Raw genomic sequence first — 19,232 nt, forward strand, 5'->3', positions numbered from 1 at the left:
TGTAATACCAACCACTTAGTGAGCATGCACTATGTGCAGACTCTCACATGTATTATTTATAAGCATTAGACTCTGAAAGACCTGATCACTGTTGCTGTAGATAGATGAAGAAACAGACCTAGGAAGGAAAAGTGACCTACCCCACATAGAATGCCAAGTGGTCAAAGCGACACTAAAATCCTGGTTTTTAGCCTCATTCCAAAAGCTAGCTCTTCTCACTATATCTGAATTTTAGGCTCCCCCCCTCCCCGATAACGACCACCTGGACTCTATGATAAGGGTCTCAGTTCCTAGGCTCTATCCCTAACCCACTGAATTAGAATCTCTAGAGGGGGAACCTGGGAAGCTATAGATTTGACAAGCTCCCGGAATTTTCTTACGATCAGGCTGTTTTAGGAAAGATTGCAGTACATCTGTGGTTTTCAAACTTCAGTATCTATCAGAATCTTCTATAGGGCTGGTTAAAACACAGATGACCGGGTCCACCCTGAGATTTTGATTCATTAAGTAGAATGGGGGGTCAAGAATTTGCATTTTCCAGCAAGTTCCTGTGTGAAGTTAACGATGCTGGTTAGGGAACACACTTTGGGAACCACTGCAGTACCTGCGATTCTCAGTTCCCCAGGGCACAGTGTGGGACTGGCTTTGGCTGTGAGACTTTTCTTGCTGGGCCAAAATACGACAATACTTATTCAGTACCTACTACATTTGCATCCACAGAAGAAAGAAAATGAGTAAGAATCACTTTTCTTTCACACCAGTCTATGTCTACTGTGAAAAAGATACACAGAATCAAAAGTAGTATATTCTACGATGAAAGATCAGATCGAGTGCCGCAGGAAAACTAGGGAAGGAAAGATGGATTTCGACTGGGTAGAGGGGGATTTATAAAGGTGTCATGAAGGAGTTTTGATCTGAAAGCCTTCTTTTCATCATTTTTATAGCCACACTGTATTGTCGTTTGGTTTGCCTGTCTTCCCTACTGCCCCTTAGTAATCTCAGCCCCTTGGGCACATTTTGCAGAGTGAATGTAGGTTCGGCCAGGAGTTAGGGATGGGAAGTGGGATTGGCAAGTAGGTGGTGCCCAGACTGCGGAGGACCCTGAATGCAAGGCACAGGAGCTTGAGTTCATACAGGGTGTGCAGTCGTTAAAGTATTTGGAAATGCAGTGACTGATGACGCCTCCGGCAGGGTATATAGCATGGATTGGAGGAGGGAGAGTCTAAGGTAAGGGGCCAGTAACGATGATATCACAGGACTCAGATGAGAGAAAATGCAATGGACAGGACAGACACCACGGAAGGAGAAGGAGTGGAACCAGTGATTACTGCTGGGCGTGAGGGAGAGGTTGGTTATGAAGAGATTTTCAGTCTGAAATGGTGTTTTCCAAAGGGGGTGAACTCTAGAAAAAGGATTAGTTCTTCCCTCTGCAAATAAAGAAGGAAGTAGGGAAAGTTTGGGGAAAGATTTCAAGTAAATGATTCATCTTTGTCATACAGAAAGTTGCTAATCTTGTATAGGCTTTCACTAAGGTCCTCTGTAAATGTCTACCAGAGCTATACAGTCTAAAACGTCCGATGACTTCTTCCTCTTCCTGTCAACCGGAATGTCCTTTTCTTTAGTGCACATTTGGAATGTGAAAAGACAAAAAGCTGGGAATGACTCTTATTACCTTGTTTTTGGTATAGAGCTAGATAAAAATACAGCAGTGTCTCAAGATGGCTTCTTAAGGTCATACCTCTCCTCCCTGATCTTAGAAATATTTTACTGATGTTGATGTATGTGCTCTCTTGTCTCAGCATTACAGCCAATAGACTTTGCCCTGTTCTTTGTTCTATATGTATCAGTCAGGATTCAGGTGCAGAAAACAGAATTATTTTTAACTATTTTAAGCAAAAAGGGAATTAGTAATGAAAATTTGATGCTTATAAAAATCAGTGGAAAGATTGGGAAAATGGGTTCTAGGCAGGAGGACTTCCAGAGATGACTCACACAGCACACTTAACTGGCTGCCAAGGGAGCCGCTCCTTCTAGCATAGTCAGAAAGGTGGTAAATCTGGAAGCCAGTACTGGCAACATTCTACCACAGTATTTCTGTTTGATATACTCACTGCCGCCCCCTTCCCCCTACCAAAAAAAGAAAGGCAACCTACAAAGGACTATTCACTGAAACACTACTACAGAACTCAGTGTTGCCGTGATTGTTTGCCGACAAAACCATGGGGACCTTCTGCCTTCCAAATTGTAAGTGAGAGCATCTGATTAGTGGATCCTAAATCACATCTAGGACGCTGGCTGCAGGAGAGTTTTACCTCAGCAGTTCAGGAAAGCACTCTAGAAGGAGGATAATTTGGGTGTTTAGGGGCAGTCTGCTATATTCACCATATTGGCAGTTGAACTTTATCTTCTCTTTGAATTAAAACATTTTGACTAGTTGAGCTAGGAGGCTTTTCTCCACAACTCTACTTTGGCAAGCTCTGTCTCCACGAGCCTAGCTTTGGGTGGGCCTGCTTTTTGAGAGCTGGTATGACCGGACCCGAGGGTTTCAGCATATTATTAAGTAACTAAAGTCAGTTGGGTGGTTTCTGTACTCTTAGTCTTCACATTTGATGGCTCATAAAGTGACTGTCTGTTCATATAATGGAATATCAAGAACAGGGAACATTGGCTCTAAATACTTCCACGTGAAATTGATATAGCCACAGTCTGTGTAAGCTCATTTTGTACTCATTTTATAGTTCTTTTATAGCAAGTGCAAAAATTAGTACAAATTAATATAAAATTTAGTACAAAATTGATGTTATATTAAACAGTTTGTAAGTTAGTCATAAATAACACATTTTGCCTTCAAATTTTTCATTTAGCTCATCTCTTTGGTGTATTTAAGGCTTTTGTTTATAAGTTTTGTTTCTCGTGTATACCCTAATATATATATATATATATATATATGTAGTTTGTAGCATAGAGAGGAAGATTTAATGTCATAGTTCATAGTTTTTTGGTTCATCCTGGCAAGATATGATTCAAGGGGAGAAAACTTTACTGTGAGAAGGCAGTTCTGCTTGGGCTGACGCTTCACCTCCCTCTAAGAAATGAGACCATTTCCTGTGGGCTTGGAGTGGGGGACAGGTTAGTGATCAGAAAGTAGAGACCTTTTTACTTCTTTTGTAATTAGGCTTTCACAGTGTGAATTTATTATTCCAATATAATGAAACCATCATAAAGGTTACTACTAAAATGTACACAGAACCAAGGTAAATTATTTTGAATTATTTCCCATTTCTGATTTTCTGACTTCTGCACAATTTCTGCTTAGTACAGATATCAAATGTTAATGTGTTTATTTCAGCAGAGATATGAAATGAGACTCATCAGTGACCTAAAAAACAAATTTATTGTTTTTATCATACTATAGAATACTGCAAGGAATTCCTGCTGTGGATCGCAGTCAAGAATATGTTCCCGTCCTTCCACCACCACCAGTGGTACTACCGCAATTGACACAAAGAACTGGACAGCTCACTCACAAACCATACCTACAACTCTTGGGAGAGGAAGTAAGAACTTCCTATAAATATTACTTTTCTCTACCTTACTGTTCTCAAACGTTTTGATTTCAGGACCCTTTTTATAATCTTAAGAATCATTGAGGACCTCAATAATTATTTATGTGGGTTATATCTTTTTTTTTTAAAGATTTTATTTGTTTTTTTGAGACAGAGAGCATGCTCGTGAGTGGGGGGGAGGGGCCGAGGGAGAGGGAGAAGCACACTCCCTGCTGAGCAAGGAGCCACAGGCAGAGCTTGATCCCAGGACCCTGGGATCAGGACCCAAGCCAAAGGCAGACACTTAAGTGACTGAGCCACCCAGGTGCCCCTATGTGGGTTAGATCTATTGACATTTAGAAATATTGGAAATTGAAACTGAGAAAATACTAAGTGTTTATTTACTAAAAATAACAGTAACAAAATATGTTAACATAAAATGTATTTTTATGAAAAATAATTATATTTTTGAAAACCAAAAATTTAAGGAGAAAACTAGGGTTGTTTGTTTTACATGTCTTGCAATCTCTTTAATGTGTGGCTTACTAGAAGATGGCTGAAGTCTCGTGTCTGCTTATGCATTCAATTTTGTGGTAGGTTGTTTTGGTTGAAATATATGAGGAAAATCCTGGTCTCACACAGCTGTGTGGTTGGAAATTTTAATATATTTTTTAATATAATTATGGATATTTTCCCTTGATAATATGCCAAAACTTAACAAGTAGTAGTTTCTTGAAAGTTGTTGCAAGCCTTGTACTTCTGGGGAAAATGGAGAAAAACTACTTTTACTCCTCCCTGTTCTTCCTGCTAAGTACAACTGAAAATGCTGGATGTTACAAACATAAAAGACTCTTGAAAACTGGAGAACAAAACACATTAACTAGAAACTTTGGAACCCAAGAAACGACATGGCAGTGAGTTAGTTCCTTGGGTTTTCTTTTTTGCTACATATATGCTAGACTTGAAGCTGAGAAAGCTGTTAATCTAGAAACAAAAAATAGACAAAGGAAAAAAAAACTCTAACAAAAGCAGACTCTCATTAGGCAAAGAACTAGGAAAGGGGAAGCCTAGCAAGACAGAAAAATTTTTAGACAGTAACTGCTCCATTCCAGCTAAATACCACAGAAAAAAGTGCCCCCCCCCATCAAAAGCCTAGTGGGAAATTGAAACTTTACTCTTGCCAGAAAATGATGAGGCACTCTTATACCCCTGCCAAGGTGGAATCTAAGAAAGCTGAATGTGGAGCTGGGACTTTCATCTTAACAGGGTGTGAATGAGATTCCCCCTCCATATTGTCAGTTGCAACCACATGGGGATCTTGGACTTGTAGCATCAAATAGTAGTAATGACCGCATCTCCCCTTCCCCACTGTGGTAGTATCAGAGGAAGCCTAGTGGAGTGTCAGCGAAAACAGAAGCATTAAATAAGCTCAAAAGTCCATGGCATTTTTCACATAAATAGAACAAACAATCCTGAAATATTTATGGAGCCACAAAAGACACTGAATAGCCAATGCAGTCTTGAGAAAGAAGAACAAAGCGAGAGGGATCATGCTCCCTGATTTCAAACTATATTATAAAGTTCTAGTAATCAAAAGAGTATGGTAATACCATAAAAACAGACATGTAGATCCATGGAGCAGAATAGAGAGCAGATTTTAAAAGTTTCTTTTCACAAGAAAAGAAATTCTGCAACTGTATATGGTGATGAATATTAACTAGACTTATTGTGGTCAACGTTTTGCAACATATACAAATATCAAATCATTACATTGTACAACTGAAACTATATAATGTTATATGTCGATTATACTTCAATAACAAATGGAAAGGAAATAGAAATTTTCTTAGGGAAGAAACAAACATTTTAGAATTAAAAATATTATAACTGATGGGGCTCCTGGGTGGCTCAGTTGTTAAGCATCTGCCTTCAGCTCAGGGCGTGATCCCAGGGTCCTGGTATCGAGCCCCGCATCGGGCTCCCTGCTCTGCTGTGAGCCTGCTTCTTCCTCTCCCGCTCCCCCTGCTTGTGTTCCCTCTCTTGCTGGCTGTCTCTCTGTCAAATAAATAAATAAAATCTTTAAAAAAAATAATAACTGAAATAAAAAGCTTAGTGGACGGGCTCAAAAGTAGAATGCAGGAGATAGGAATTAGTGAACTTGAAGATAGAAGAATAGAATTTTTCCAGTCCGAACAGCAAAGAGAAATAGATTGAAAAAATATTTACAGACTTTTGGGAACAGGTCCATTAGGGATCTGTGGGCATATAATAAAAGATCTAACATTTGTGTTAGTGCAGTTCTGTAAGGAGAAGGAAAAGAGGTGGTGGTGACTGAAAACGTGTAGGAGGAAATCATGGCTGAAAATTTTCCAAATTTGGAAAAAGACAAACATATTTAGGAAGCTGAGCAAACCCCAAGCAGGCAAAATCTAAAGAAATTTGTACTAAGCCACATAACAGCCAAACTTCTGAGAAATAATGACATAGAAAAAACCTTGAAAGCACCAAGAGAGAAACAGTATGTTATCTATTGGAGAAAAACCTTTGAATAGCAGTGACTTTCTCATCAGAAACTAGGGAGGCCAGAAATCAGTCCTATAGCCAGAGAAAATATCCTTTGGGAATGATGAGGAATCAAGACATTTTCAGAAGAAAGGAAACTAAGAGAATTTGTTGCTGGCAGATTTGACCTAAAAGAATGACTAGAGGAAGTTCCCTAAATAGGCAGAAAATGATAAAAAGAAGAAATCTTAGAGTATCTAGAGGGAACAAAAACATGTAAACCAAAAATATGATTAAAGCAGTAGTTTTCTTTTCCTTTTGAGTATTCTAAATTATGTTTGTCAGTTGAAGCAAAAAATTATCATGTTGTTAAATGTATATAGAGGAAATGTTTAAAATAATTACAAATGGGGAAGGGTATAAAGAGAGGTAAGGTTTCATATCATTTGGACTGGTAAAATGATGACATTTGTAGACTGATAAATTATGTTTATATAATATAATTCCTAGAGCAAAACTAATAAGCTATACAAAGAGATACAGTCAAAACACCATAGATAAATAAAAGTGGATTTAAAAAATATGTCTAGATAATAGGAAGGCAAGAAAAAGAAAACAGAGAAACAAAAGATACCAGAGAGAACAAACAAAACAAAAAGTGAAATGGCAGACTAAATCCCTAAGTTAAACGTAAATTGTCTGGGTACACCAATTAAGTGATGGAGATTGCAGTGTAGATTAAAAAACATAGCCCAAGTACCTGACTTCAAATATAATGATATAGGAGGTTGAAAACAAAAGGGTAAAAAAAGGTATATCATTCAAACATAAATCAAAGAAAAGCAGATTATTAGTTAATATCATTAATATCAAATAAAGCAGACTTTCAAGCAAAGAAAATAATCAGAGGCAGAGAGGGGCATTATATTATGATAAAAGTGTCAATCTACCAGGAAGACATAGCAGTCTTAAGAAGTGTGTGCGCCAAAGAACAGACCTGCAAGCTATATGCAGCAAAAACTGGAATGAGAAATAGGCAATTCCACAATTACAGTTGAAGACATCACTACCTCTCTAAATAATTGATAAAAACACTTAGAAAATCAGCAAAGATATAGGAGAACTCAAAAATTCCATTAACCAATAGAATCTAGTTGAAATTGTAGAACATTATACCCAACAAAAGCAGAATAAATATTCTTTTCAAGTTCCCATAGGATATATACCAAGATAGAGCAGATCCATAATGGAATCAAATTAGAGATCAATAACAAAGATAACAAAAAAATCTCCAGATATTTGGAAGCTAAATAATAAAGTTAAAAGTAACTGTGCATTAACAAGAAAGTCTCAAGAAATTTAAATATATATATATATATGATGGTATTTATTTGAGAGAGCGCAAGCATGAGCAGGCAGAGGGGCAGAGGGACAAGCAGACTCCCCCACTGAGTGTGGAGCCCTATGAACATGGGGCTTGATCCCAGGACCCTGAGATCATGACCTGAGCCAAAGTCAAACACCTGAGCCACCCAGGTACCCAGGTTCTTCCTCACCTTTAAAAAACTGAACATGCAACTACCACTCAGCAATAAAAAGGAAGGCACTCTTGATATATGCAACTATAAGGACGAATCTTCAGAGAATTACACTGAAAAAACCAATTTTAAAAGATTGCATACTGTACAGTTTCCTTATATAACATTCTTGAAGTAACAAAATTAGAAAAATGGAAGACAGATTAGTGGTTTCTAGGGTTTCAGGATGGGGGGTTTGGATGAGTGTGTCTGTAAAAGGACAACATGAGGTATCCTTGTGGTGATGAAAATGTTTTGTATTTTGACTGTGTTAATGTTAATATTTGCTTGTGATACCGTACTATAGTTTTGCAAGACGTTACCGTTGAGGGAAATTGAGTAAAGGATAGATGGGATCTCTCTTACTGTTTCTTAAATTGCATGTGAATCTACAATTATCTCAAAATAAAGTTTAATAAAAAATTGTGATCATTAGAGCAAAAAAAAAAAGAGCAGTTAAACCTAGTTATAGAGGTAATCTTGAGTGGTAATTTATGTAGCTAAATTAAGTGATAATTCCCACAGCTAAAGCCACATCAACAACTTTCATGTCTTGATACATTAAAATCTATTGTCGTTTTGTACTTTGAGTGGATTTTTTACCCATTTATGATTTGTAACATTGTACATCCATTATTTGTTCAAGTTATGTAGCTCTTCAAATGTTGATACATTTTGATATTATATATATAATATAATATCAAAATATCTTATATTTAATATTATCAGAAAAAGGTTTTAGCATTGTGTTAGAAGGTGGAGAAGGGACAGTAAAGTACCCTCCAGACTGAGAAGGCATTTTGAGACTGAAAAACAAAGCAAACCACTCCATACTATTCATTCAGTTATATTCTGGGTAACTTGCTGACGGGGGATTAGGCACTCAAATGACTCAGGTACTGTGCAGCTATCCTCTGTCCAATCTGGACCTTAATCCTTAACTTTTATAGAGTGAGGGGCATGGTGGTGAGGTCAAAGTGTAGTTATCTAAAGTGACATCATCTGTGCACCAGTCATCTCTACTAGTTATCTAAGGTGGAGCCTTCTGTGCATTGCTTTAGGGAAGTCAGAATAAGCCTTTCCACATTCCTGTCAGGGTATCCATTAACCTCCATGGGTCCTGGAACACGTGGCACTGAGGGAGGTCCTTGTGCAGGCATGAACAAGATGGAGAGCCAAACATGGTGTCAGTGTTGTCAGCACTCCTACACACTGGGAATGCGACAGACTCATGGTGAGGGACACACATTTTCCAAATTTCTCATTTTTGCTAAAAGCTTAAATTTTTTATTGGCACAAATACTCTTAATGTTTTTATTTGAAATGACAGGATTGCTTCATTCATTTTCAGGAAAATGCTTGCCATATACCCGAAACTGAATGAACAGTTTTATGTTTGTCCTCTCAAATGAAAATTGTGGCTAGTTCAGTTCTCAACTCTAACAAGAGCACATGTGTTTTTCCTCAAAACCACCATCTTACTTCACTGTGGCCACAGAGACACTTTATATATACTTTTCTTTTAGTCACGTTGATGTGTACTTAAAAAAAAGATGTGTACTTAAAAGTTGAGATGTAATAAAATTGCATTTTTATGTAATTTTTCCTGCTTTCCGGTGGGCATTTTTAAGGTGCAGATGCCTTGATTCATGCTAAGCTGCCATCAATTTTATTCAATTTAATTATTGCACCATTAGTGCAAATTTCAACACAGAGGAAGGGCAAGTAGCCTCTAAATATTATTGAGAGAATAGTTTTCAAGTGTGGAAAGGTATTGAAAAAGTCTTGAAAAGAGCCCTGAAAAGGTCTTGAGCTCTTTAGAGTCTCAGACCACATTTTGAAAAGTCTTGTTTATCCTTATGTTTCACTTACATGAATCATAATTTACCAATAGGAACTAATTCGCATGTCTGTCTCCCTTAGTGAATAGAGTATTCTGATTTTGGCTCTTCAATGTGAACATGAGTTATTGTATTGGCTTGTAATATTCATAGTAACCGTAGGGACTGTGCAGGTGCTATTATAAGTCAATCTGGTTGCTTAATAGTAATTCAGTTTGCTGTGCCATCTCTATCCTCCTGTTAAGTACTAGCAGCTACCAACCTTGTCATTCTTAACCATTTTTCTAGTTCTCCTCTTAGAAAGTTTTGAGCATTGCAGGGGAAATCATTTTACCACAATGAGTGCCTCTTCACTAGTTTAATTTGATAAATTCTCTCCTGAAGGTGCACTTGTGCTTTTCCTTGATAGCAAAGTTGCTGTTTGCTTAGTGATACATTTTCCTCTCTTTCCACTTGGAAGGCTGTATCTTGCTTACTTTTAGGGGAATCGTGTTATTCTGGAGGCTTACGCTGCTGGACGTCTATCTACTACATGAAAGGAATTTACTGTATTGTATGTGTCCTACCATTTGAATGCCTGAAATCTTCTTAATTTCTAGGTGATCTTTGGAAGAAGAGTTGTCAGCTGATTTTGGAAGATTTTATTCATCTTTTAGCAATGACTTCCTGGCTCTAGGTCTATACAGCATAAAGTGATACAGTATGACCAGCAAAACAGAGGACGTGTGGGATGGGAACTTAACTTTGAATTCTTGTGGTGGACAATTTAACCTGGCAACTGCAAAATCTGCTTTTCTCCAAATACTCTGTTGATAGTCAGGAAACGTGATCAAGTGCATGGAATGGTTGAAGTATATCTGACTAGAAATAAAAGTGGCCAAGACTCAATATCACCTTATAATTGTGGATCTTTATTTACTGTGTTTGGGTCTTTGTATATTACTCTAAAAAGTCTGTAACATCCACACTCCAGGAGATGTCACTCTTAAGGTTTCATAGTTAATGCTACAGTAATGCTTGCAAATTGATGCTTTAAAATTATTTGAGTTCATTTTTCTGGTGAAAAATCTTTTTGGGGTAAAGAAATAGCCCAATTAAGTGTTATTAAAAGTCAATGGAAATATAATTACCAATAATACCATGCATTCACGCAGCTATTATTTTTAAAATCTTACCACATTTTCATGAAGATTTTGTCATGAATGCCTGATTAATTTTTATGCCTTCAACTATTTCTTTTTTAAAAGATCTATCCATTCGTTTGAGAAAGAAAGAGAGCGCATGTGTGTGTGTGCAGGGGGGAGGGGAAGAGGAAGGGGGAGAGAATCTCTAGCAGGCTCTCCACTGAGAGCGCAGCCTGACATGGGGCTCATTCCCATGACCCTGAGATCATGACCTGAGCCAAAATCAGGAATTGGACATTCAACTGACGCGCCATCCAGGCACCCCAATGCCTACGACTATTTTTAAAAACAGTTTTGTCTTTTACTGTTTGCTTTATTATTATTTATTGATAATGAACTTTATTTTGTAGAATTGTTTGAGAGTACGGAAAAGTTACACAGGTAGTATAGAGGTCTCCCATATATTACACGTCCTGTTTCCCCTGTTATTAATATGATCATATTGGATTGAAAGTGGCCCTAAAGAGATATGTTCAAGTCCTAACCCACAGTACCTGTGAATGTGACCTTATTTGAAAATAAGGTCTTTGCAGATATAATTCAGGATTTTGGGATGAATCCTGGATTGAGAATGGGCCCTAAATCCCATAGCACAGGGTCCTTGTAAGAGGAAAATGCTGCTTGAACACACAGGGAAGACGACCAGGTGACAGCAGGGGCAGAGATTGGAATGATGCAGCTGCAAGCTAAGGAATGCCAAGGACTGATGACAACCACTTGGAGCTAGAAAGAGGCAAGGAAGGATTCTTCCTTAGAGCCTTCAAAGGAGCATGGACCTTCCTACAACTTGATTTTGGACTTCTAGTCTCCAGAGCAGTGAGAGAATACATTTCTGTTCATTTAAACCACCCAGTGGTAATTTGTTATGGCAGCCTTAGGAGACTAATACAGCCTACAGTACCATGACCCAGTATTTATACATTATTAGTAACTAAGGTCCATACTGCCTTCAGATTTCTTTAGTTTTTATATAATGTCCATTTTCTGTTCCAGGATACCACATTATATTTAATTGTTGTATTTAGTTGCCTTATGTTTCTCTTGGCTGTGACAGTTTCTGAGACTTTGGGGGAGTAGTGGTGAGGTATTTTGTAGAATGTCCTCCAATTGGGATTTGCCCGATGTGATTTTGGAATTAAGGCAACCAAGGTAAAGTGCCATTTTGATCACATCATATCAAAGGTACATATTATCAACATGTGTTATCATGGTTGATGTTAACCTTAATCATCTAAGGTAGTGTTTGCCAAGTTTCTTCATTGTGTAGTTTCCCTTTTTCCCTGTTTTCAAACTGTAGTCTTTGGAAAGAAGTCACTATGGGCAGCTCAAACTTAACGAATGTGGACTTGTGCTCTACCTTCTTGGGGGCAGAGTATAACAAAAAAATTAATCTGTATTTGTGCAGATTTGTCTGTTCTTATTTATTTATTCATTCATTCAGTTATTTATATCAGTATGACTCATGGATATTTGTGTTGCTCTTTGAGTTATACTTTAATAATACTTTATTATTATTATTATTATTTTGCTAACAGATTTTGAGCCTCGGTTATTAAGTGTTCCTTCAGTTGGCTGCTATGTCTCTTCTACATATCCCATTATTGTGGGATTTTTTTAAACACTTTTTTAAAAAACAGGCTCATTTTGTATATTTCCTGCCGTGGTCCATAGAATCAGCCATTTATATAAGAAGCCCTAGTTGCCTTTATTGGGGAATGTGATTAGAAACTAGATCTAGGCATTAGGTGTGCTTGTTGGTACAAGTGTGTTGTTGCTTCCAGGCCTTCTCAGCTGACACAGCAAGGAAATATGTTTGGTGTGCTAACTCCTGTAAATATTTCTATACGTAACCATCTGTGTCTAAATTAAGCTAAACATGAGTTCATACTGATGTCTCCAACTCTATTCCATTACCACATGATCATTCTAATCTCCTCCCTTGCTTTTCTTTAAACTCCCAATCCAACAGGGATAATCCTGGCCTCTACCAACTTCCATTCATTTACTTAACTGTTCAATTCCAGTACAGAAGTATCAGATTTATTAACCCACATTTCTGTAGCATACAACGTCACCAACTAAAGTACAGTGTTATGTACCATTTCTTCCGCCTCTACGTTTATAAACTATACTCATTTCCAAAACTACTAAGTTCAGCGAAGTTCTCCCCTCCCCCTTCAGTGAGGTTGTTTCATACATTTATAATACAGTTAGACTGTTTTGTTATATTCTGCATTCCATCCTGGGATTCCTCTTGATTTCCTAAATGATTTTTTAAGATTTGCATACACAAAGGTTCACTCTTGGTGCTCTCAAGTTCAGTAGGTTTTGACAAATGCATAATGTTACATAGCCACAATTCCAGCATCATATAGAACAGTTTCACCTCCCTAAAAATTCACCTATGCCTGATTAAGTTTTACTTTGAAAAAGTTTGAATAAATAAACAATTATAGAAGCCAAACTAACATATACTCGGGGACACTTTATCAAGAATTGATGCTTTTTGTCATACTTGTTTCAGATTTTATAAAATAAAATAAATTTTAAAAAATAAGTCCTTTTGTACTTTTTTCTAATTCCATTTCTCTTCCTCCTTACTCAAGGGCAGTTCTGTTACAATTGTGGTCTTTCTAGTCCATGATTTTACACTTTAATAGATGTGTTTGTGACACTAAACAATAAGTACTACAGTTCTGCGTGTTCCAGAGACATTTATATAAGGGACACTATTTTGTATGGATCTTTCTAAAACTTGCTTATTATACTGTCAATACTATGCTTCTAAGATCCATCTGTGGTTTATAATTTTTGGGCTTGAATAGCCTTATAGTATTAGTTATACGACTATGCCGTATTTTATTCATCTGTTCTTCTATTAATGAACATTTAGATTGGACTTTGTTTTTTACTATTTCATATGCTCTGTGAACATTCTTGTACATATCTCTTTATGCAAATGTATGAGAATTTTCTTGGTATATATAGCTGAAAGTGAAATTACTGGGTCATATGGCATGTACATTTTCTATTTACCTAGAAATGGCCTGCTTGCCTCCTATGTGGTTCCAGGAGTTTCCTCACATTCTCAGCATCCGTTGGAATTGGTATCTTTACATTTCTGCTAATCTGATGGGTATGAAAAGTTGTCTTTCCCAGACTTTCAGAGGCTGTGGAACCAATCAACTTGTTATCTGGGCCATTAGAAACACTTTTGATGGGAGTTTGGGTTTTTACACTAGAGATCATTTGTTAGTTTCTTATAGCTTTTTATTTTATTTTCAAAGGTGTCTGCTTATCCAGGATGTACAAAATTGTTTTGGAATCTAACTTCACCCAAATTCTCTGTTCCAGTATCTGTGATGAAGGAAACTCTATATCCAAAATATGAGGTAACACGCAGAATGACTTTCCTCTGTTGTTGTTTAATAATTAAATTGTATAATTGATTATGACATTAAATTTTACTAGACAGTTGTTATGCAAGTTGTCAGACAACTATTGCCATAATTAAGAATGACCAGATGGTACTATAGCATTGTACTTATTCATATTATTTTAGCCAGTCAAGAAGATTATTCTGTTTTCTTTTTGAAAAAATATTTTATTTGACTGAGGTTCCAAGATATAGAACTACTCAGGTTGCTTAGAAGATCTTCATGTCATTTGCATTTGCTTTTTAAAGTGAACTTTTAGTTAATTTAATGTTTAAAAAAGCTTAACATCGACCAATACAGTTATCACTCTTTTTTCTTCTTCCCTTAAAGTGTTTGCTCTTATTTTATGTTATATTGATTATTATTTTTTTAAAGATTGTATTTATTTATTCGACAGAGATAGAGACAGCCAGCAAGAGAGGGAACACAAGCAGGGGGAGTGGGAGAGGAAGAAGCAGACTCATAGCAGAGGAGCCTGATGTGGGGCTCGATCCCATAACGCCAGGATCACGCCCTGAGCCGAAGGCAGACGCTTAACTGCTGTGCCACCCAGGCGCCCCTGTTATATTGATTATTTTAAAACTTAGAAGAATCAAGAGAAGAAAACCAAGTTCACCTGTTATTCTTCTGCAAGGCAATTACTGGCTATTGTGGATAATGCTGCAATAAACATAGAGGAGGATATATCTTTTTGAACTAGTGTTTTGCATTCTTTGAGGAAATATCCAGTAGTGGAATGACTGGATCCTCTGGTAATTTTACTTTTAATTAAAAAAATCCCTATGCCCACTGGGGGACTCAAACTCATCACCCTCAGATCAAGAGTCACATGCTATGCTGACTGAACCAATGAGGCACCCCTCTATTTTTAATTTTTTGAGAAACCTCCACACTGTTTTCCATAGTGGCTGCACCGGTTTGCATTCCCACCAGCAGTGTACAAGGATTCCTTTTTCTTGGGTTGTTCAATGTTAAGTATTTTTTCTTGAGTCAATTGATAAAGTGTATTCTTACAGAAAGCCATCTATTGGACTGAAATGTATAAATTTTATGCAGTGTTTGTGTAGTCTCTCTAGTCTAGTCTCTATTTCTAATGTTGCTATAATTTTCTTTCCATGTCTAATCATATTTTTGAGAATTTTTTCTTCCCAAAAAATAGTTTTTAGAAATGAGTTTAATTTTTTTGTCTTCTCTTATTTTCAAATTACAAACGCTTTAGTCTCTAATTGTCAAATTACTATACTGAGCCCAGTATAAAACCATATTTAATTTTTTTTTAGCAAGGTTTATAATGTAGGATCCCTTAGCTATTAGAAATCATGGCCTGTCAGTCAGAAAAACAAATAAGTTCAACCTACCGTCTTTGACCAAAAAAACTTCTGAATTTTTTCAATTTTTGCCCCTTTGAATTTTTTTACTTCTCTTTTTGAAAATTTTTGTTGTTGTTGGCTTCCTGCTTTCTATAGAAAGTTGACATTTCTATTGGGTATTTTTCTAATTTCTTGTGTTGATTTACAATTTAATGAATTTCTTTATTTTTCTTCATTTTAAGTAATATAAGTACTTCCTGAATTTTCTTCTACGTAAGAGTTGATCTTATTTCATAAACTTTTATTTATAGTGTGTTCATTTATTTTCTATTGTCATTTTCATTATCTTTTTGATACATGATTTGTATGGGAAGGTGTTTTTTAACACTGTCTTGATTTGGCATTATTTTGTTTTAATTCTATTCTGTATGCTTTTAACATAAGAAAATATATCCTTTAGAATACCAGTCTCGGAATTTATTGGTATTTGCTTTATGGTTTCCTACATGTCCCAATATTGTCTATTAATTCAATGGTGTTGTAAGTTGTGACCATTTTCACATTGTGGCAGCGCTAAGTGGAGTATAGTCTTTCCAATCCATCTTGGATATGACTCCCACTTACTTTCTGGGTAATCTTAGTTTCTTCAAGTCTCAAGTTTTTGTATGTAAAATAGGTGTTCTGAGAATTTAGTGAGAGACTACATAGCGTATTGCCTAATGAATAATAAGTGCTCAATTAGGAATAGATATAGCCATTGTCATATTATTCCGTTCTTCTGTGGCATATTTTTTTCATTTAATCTATAAAATACTGTGTGCAGGGGGGGTGCCTGGCTGGTTCAGTTGAACGAGCATGTGACCCTTGATCTCGGGGTTGTGGGTTCAAGCTCCACGTTGGATGTAGAGATTACTAAAAAAAATAAATAAATAAGCTTAAAAAAATTGAAAATAAAATAAAAAACACTATTGGGGATTTTTCAGCAGTTGTGTTTTACCTATTTCTTCATGTATTACCTGCAGTTTTTACTTTATGTAATTAGAAGCTGTTTTATCTTTATTATGAATTTAGCAATGTTTTACCTTTATTATGAATTCTGCCTCTTATCAATTTTAAATGACCTACTTCGGCTTTTTTAATGCTGGAATTCTACTGTAATATGGCTAGCCCTGTGTTCTTTTCTGTTTGCATTCAAGAATATTTTCATTTTAATCCTTCATTGTTTTTCTTTGTTTTTGCTTTGTTTTGCTTTGTTTCAGATAACCATCTAAGTAGCATGTGGTTAATTTGGTTAATTTGGTCTTATAATAATAATAATTATTATTATTACTATTATTTTTTATTATTAATTGTGGTTTATTTATTATTAATTGTGGTTTCTATCTTTTTAAATTTTTCTTTCTATTCTCTCTTTTGTTAAACCACCATTATTTCCTTTGGCAGTATTACTGTTTTTGCTGTTCTGAGTAATAAGGCCAATTAAAATCACTTAAGAACTTGCATGAGTAGTATATGAATACTTTAGTGTAGAAAAAATTCAAATGATACAGCTGCGTATGACACAGAGACTTTCCCCACCTTGAATGCTGTCCTTTCCCAGTTCTCTTCTCTTTGAAGTTAACTATTATTATTAAATGCATTGTATGTATCCTTTCAGACATTTTTTTTCATTTATGTGATGCAAGTATATGCAAATTAATGTTTTTACATGTGTGGAATCATGTAATCCATATTATTCTGCATCTTGAGTTTTTTGCTTAAAACATACTTCTGTTGATTCTCATTTATTGAATATTTATTATGAGCCAGACACTGTGCCAGGCACTTCATGTGTAGTATCTCATTTGACCCTCCTATGAACCCAGAGAGGTATGAATTATGTCCCCATTCAAAAAAAGTCCCCTTCTCCCCATTTGTTCTGTTACCCTTTTCCTATCTCTTCCTGGTGCTAAAAGCCACTAACCCAGTTTAGAAGGGTTTATTAATTATTTATTGCTGCAGATCAAATTATCCCCAAATTTAGCAGTTTAAAACAACAAACTATTATGACCTCACACAGTTTCTGAGGGTCTGGAATCCACAGTTTCTAGCCTACCTGGGAGGTTCTGGCTCAAGATCTCTCATGTAGTTTTAGTCAGGATCTCAGCTGAGGGCATCTCATTAGAAAACAAAAACCAAAAACCAGAACAAAGACCACCTTCCCATGAACCACACTTGCACATACATCTTTGAATACATGTGTGTATTTTTCTATTTGGAATTCCCGGTCAAAGTATATGTGTAACTTAAATCTTGAAAGATTGTTGTATATATTTGCATTTTCTTTTCTTAAGTATAGTCTAAACATTTCACTTATTTAAGAAGATAATATTTTTTGGGGAAAAATATATGATGAGTTAAAATAAGAAGGTTCATAACATAAAGTATATAAAAGATTACCTTAGTGTAGGATTGGAGAATATTAATTTGCATAAATAGGCATGGCATCCATGAAAATGTGATGCTCACACCTCCTTCAAGAGAATCTGTTGACATAATAGAAATATCTCTTCGGCTAACGGCCAACACGGAAGCCAAGTTGTGGGTTTGGACCAAATACTAAGGCTGTAGCTGGACTCTCGATGGGTCTTTGGTAAATGTTGTCTCTACTTCTACCTTTTCAATACATTTCTCTTTCGATAATAACGTGTACTACGAAGTAACAGTGATCATAGGGTTTTTAAAGTATAATTTAAAACTTATCTTTTTATTACAGAGTGTTCAAGCAAGCAAAATTTTAACTGAGAGATTTTCAGCTGAAAGCAAGGAAAGTGTCACTATTTTAAATCAGCATAGCAGAAGTTCTAGGGTATGTACAATTTTTATTCTAAATTGTGGGTCGGTTGCTTTATCTGCCTACAGCTCAGATATATTATTTCTAGTAGTTCTGGAAATTATTTCCTGGTGCTTCCTCAGTCTGGGAAATGCCTCACAACATTCCCTAGTGGTGTCTTTGTGGAGGACACATTTCCTGTTTTTCAAATATGTTGTCTTTGTGACACTCAGAAGATGTTATTTACTAATTAATAGCAGAATATCTGCTGTGAATTTTCCTAAAATTTTGAAAATTTCTGGTCTTGCACTTATTTATCACTTATTGCCTAGGTCTTTTTTTTTTTTTTTTAAAGATTTTATTTATTTGACAGAGAAAGACAGCGAGAGAGGAACCACAAGCAGGGGGAGTAGGAGAGGGAGAAGCAGGTTTCCTGCTGAGCAGGGACCCTGATGCGGGGCTCGATCCCAGGACCCTGGGATCATGACCTGAGCTGAAGGCAGACGCTTAAGGACTGAGCCACCCAGGAACCCCTACTGCCTAGGTCTTAAATGATTAAAGAAACATGTTTGTGAATGTTTGGACCAAATGGGCGGGTTGGTTATGGCCATGAAAGAGTAAAACTGAATTCTCTAAATGGTGATTAGACTCATGCTCATGACTTTGTTATCACTATAGTGTATCCAAGGAAGCTAATTAAATAATAAACATAATTGGAGAGAAAAGAGATAGCAATTGAGAGAAGTTGAGAGAAGAAGAAAAGTATGAAGTATACATAACTGGTTTAATAAATGTCCTGAATTTTACGGGGTACAAACAAGAAACAGTTTTATTTTTCTCTCATTAGTGCCTTCAGGCCTCTCCTCCCTTGATGATATCTTGGGATTCTGAATGGCACACAGCAGAAAGTCTTAGTGCCTTGGGACAAATCAAATCCTATTCTAGTCAGTTAACTAGGTTATAGATATGTCTTTGACTCCTCCTTTATCCCCCGTATAGTTAGGTAATACCTTTTTTTTTTTTT

General features: G+C 36.3%; 1 protein-coding gene across 1 annotated transcript in view; it reads left to right on the top strand.

Annotated features, from left to right (window-relative positions):
• Positions 1–19,232, top strand: part of TTC6 (tetratricopeptide repeat domain 6) — a 162,763-nt gene that overhangs the window by 70,589 nt on the left and 72,942 nt on the right. Inside the window, exons 6-8 of the mRNA XM_034648624.1 lie at positions 3,416–3,557; positions 13,937–14,041; positions 18,152–18,244. Of these exons, the coding sequence (XP_034504515.1) occupies positions 3,416–3,557; positions 13,937–14,041; positions 18,152–18,244 (340 nt within the window). The remainder of the gene's footprint in view (positions 1–3,415; positions 3,558–13,936; positions 14,042–18,151; positions 18,245–19,232) is intronic.

This window comes from Ailuropoda melanoleuca, chromosome 20, assembly GCF_002007445.2.
Source record: "Ailuropoda melanoleuca isolate Jingjing chromosome 20, ASM200744v2, whole genome shotgun sequence".
NCBI lineage: Eukaryota > Metazoa > Chordata > Mammalia > Carnivora > Ursidae > Ailuropoda > Ailuropoda melanoleuca.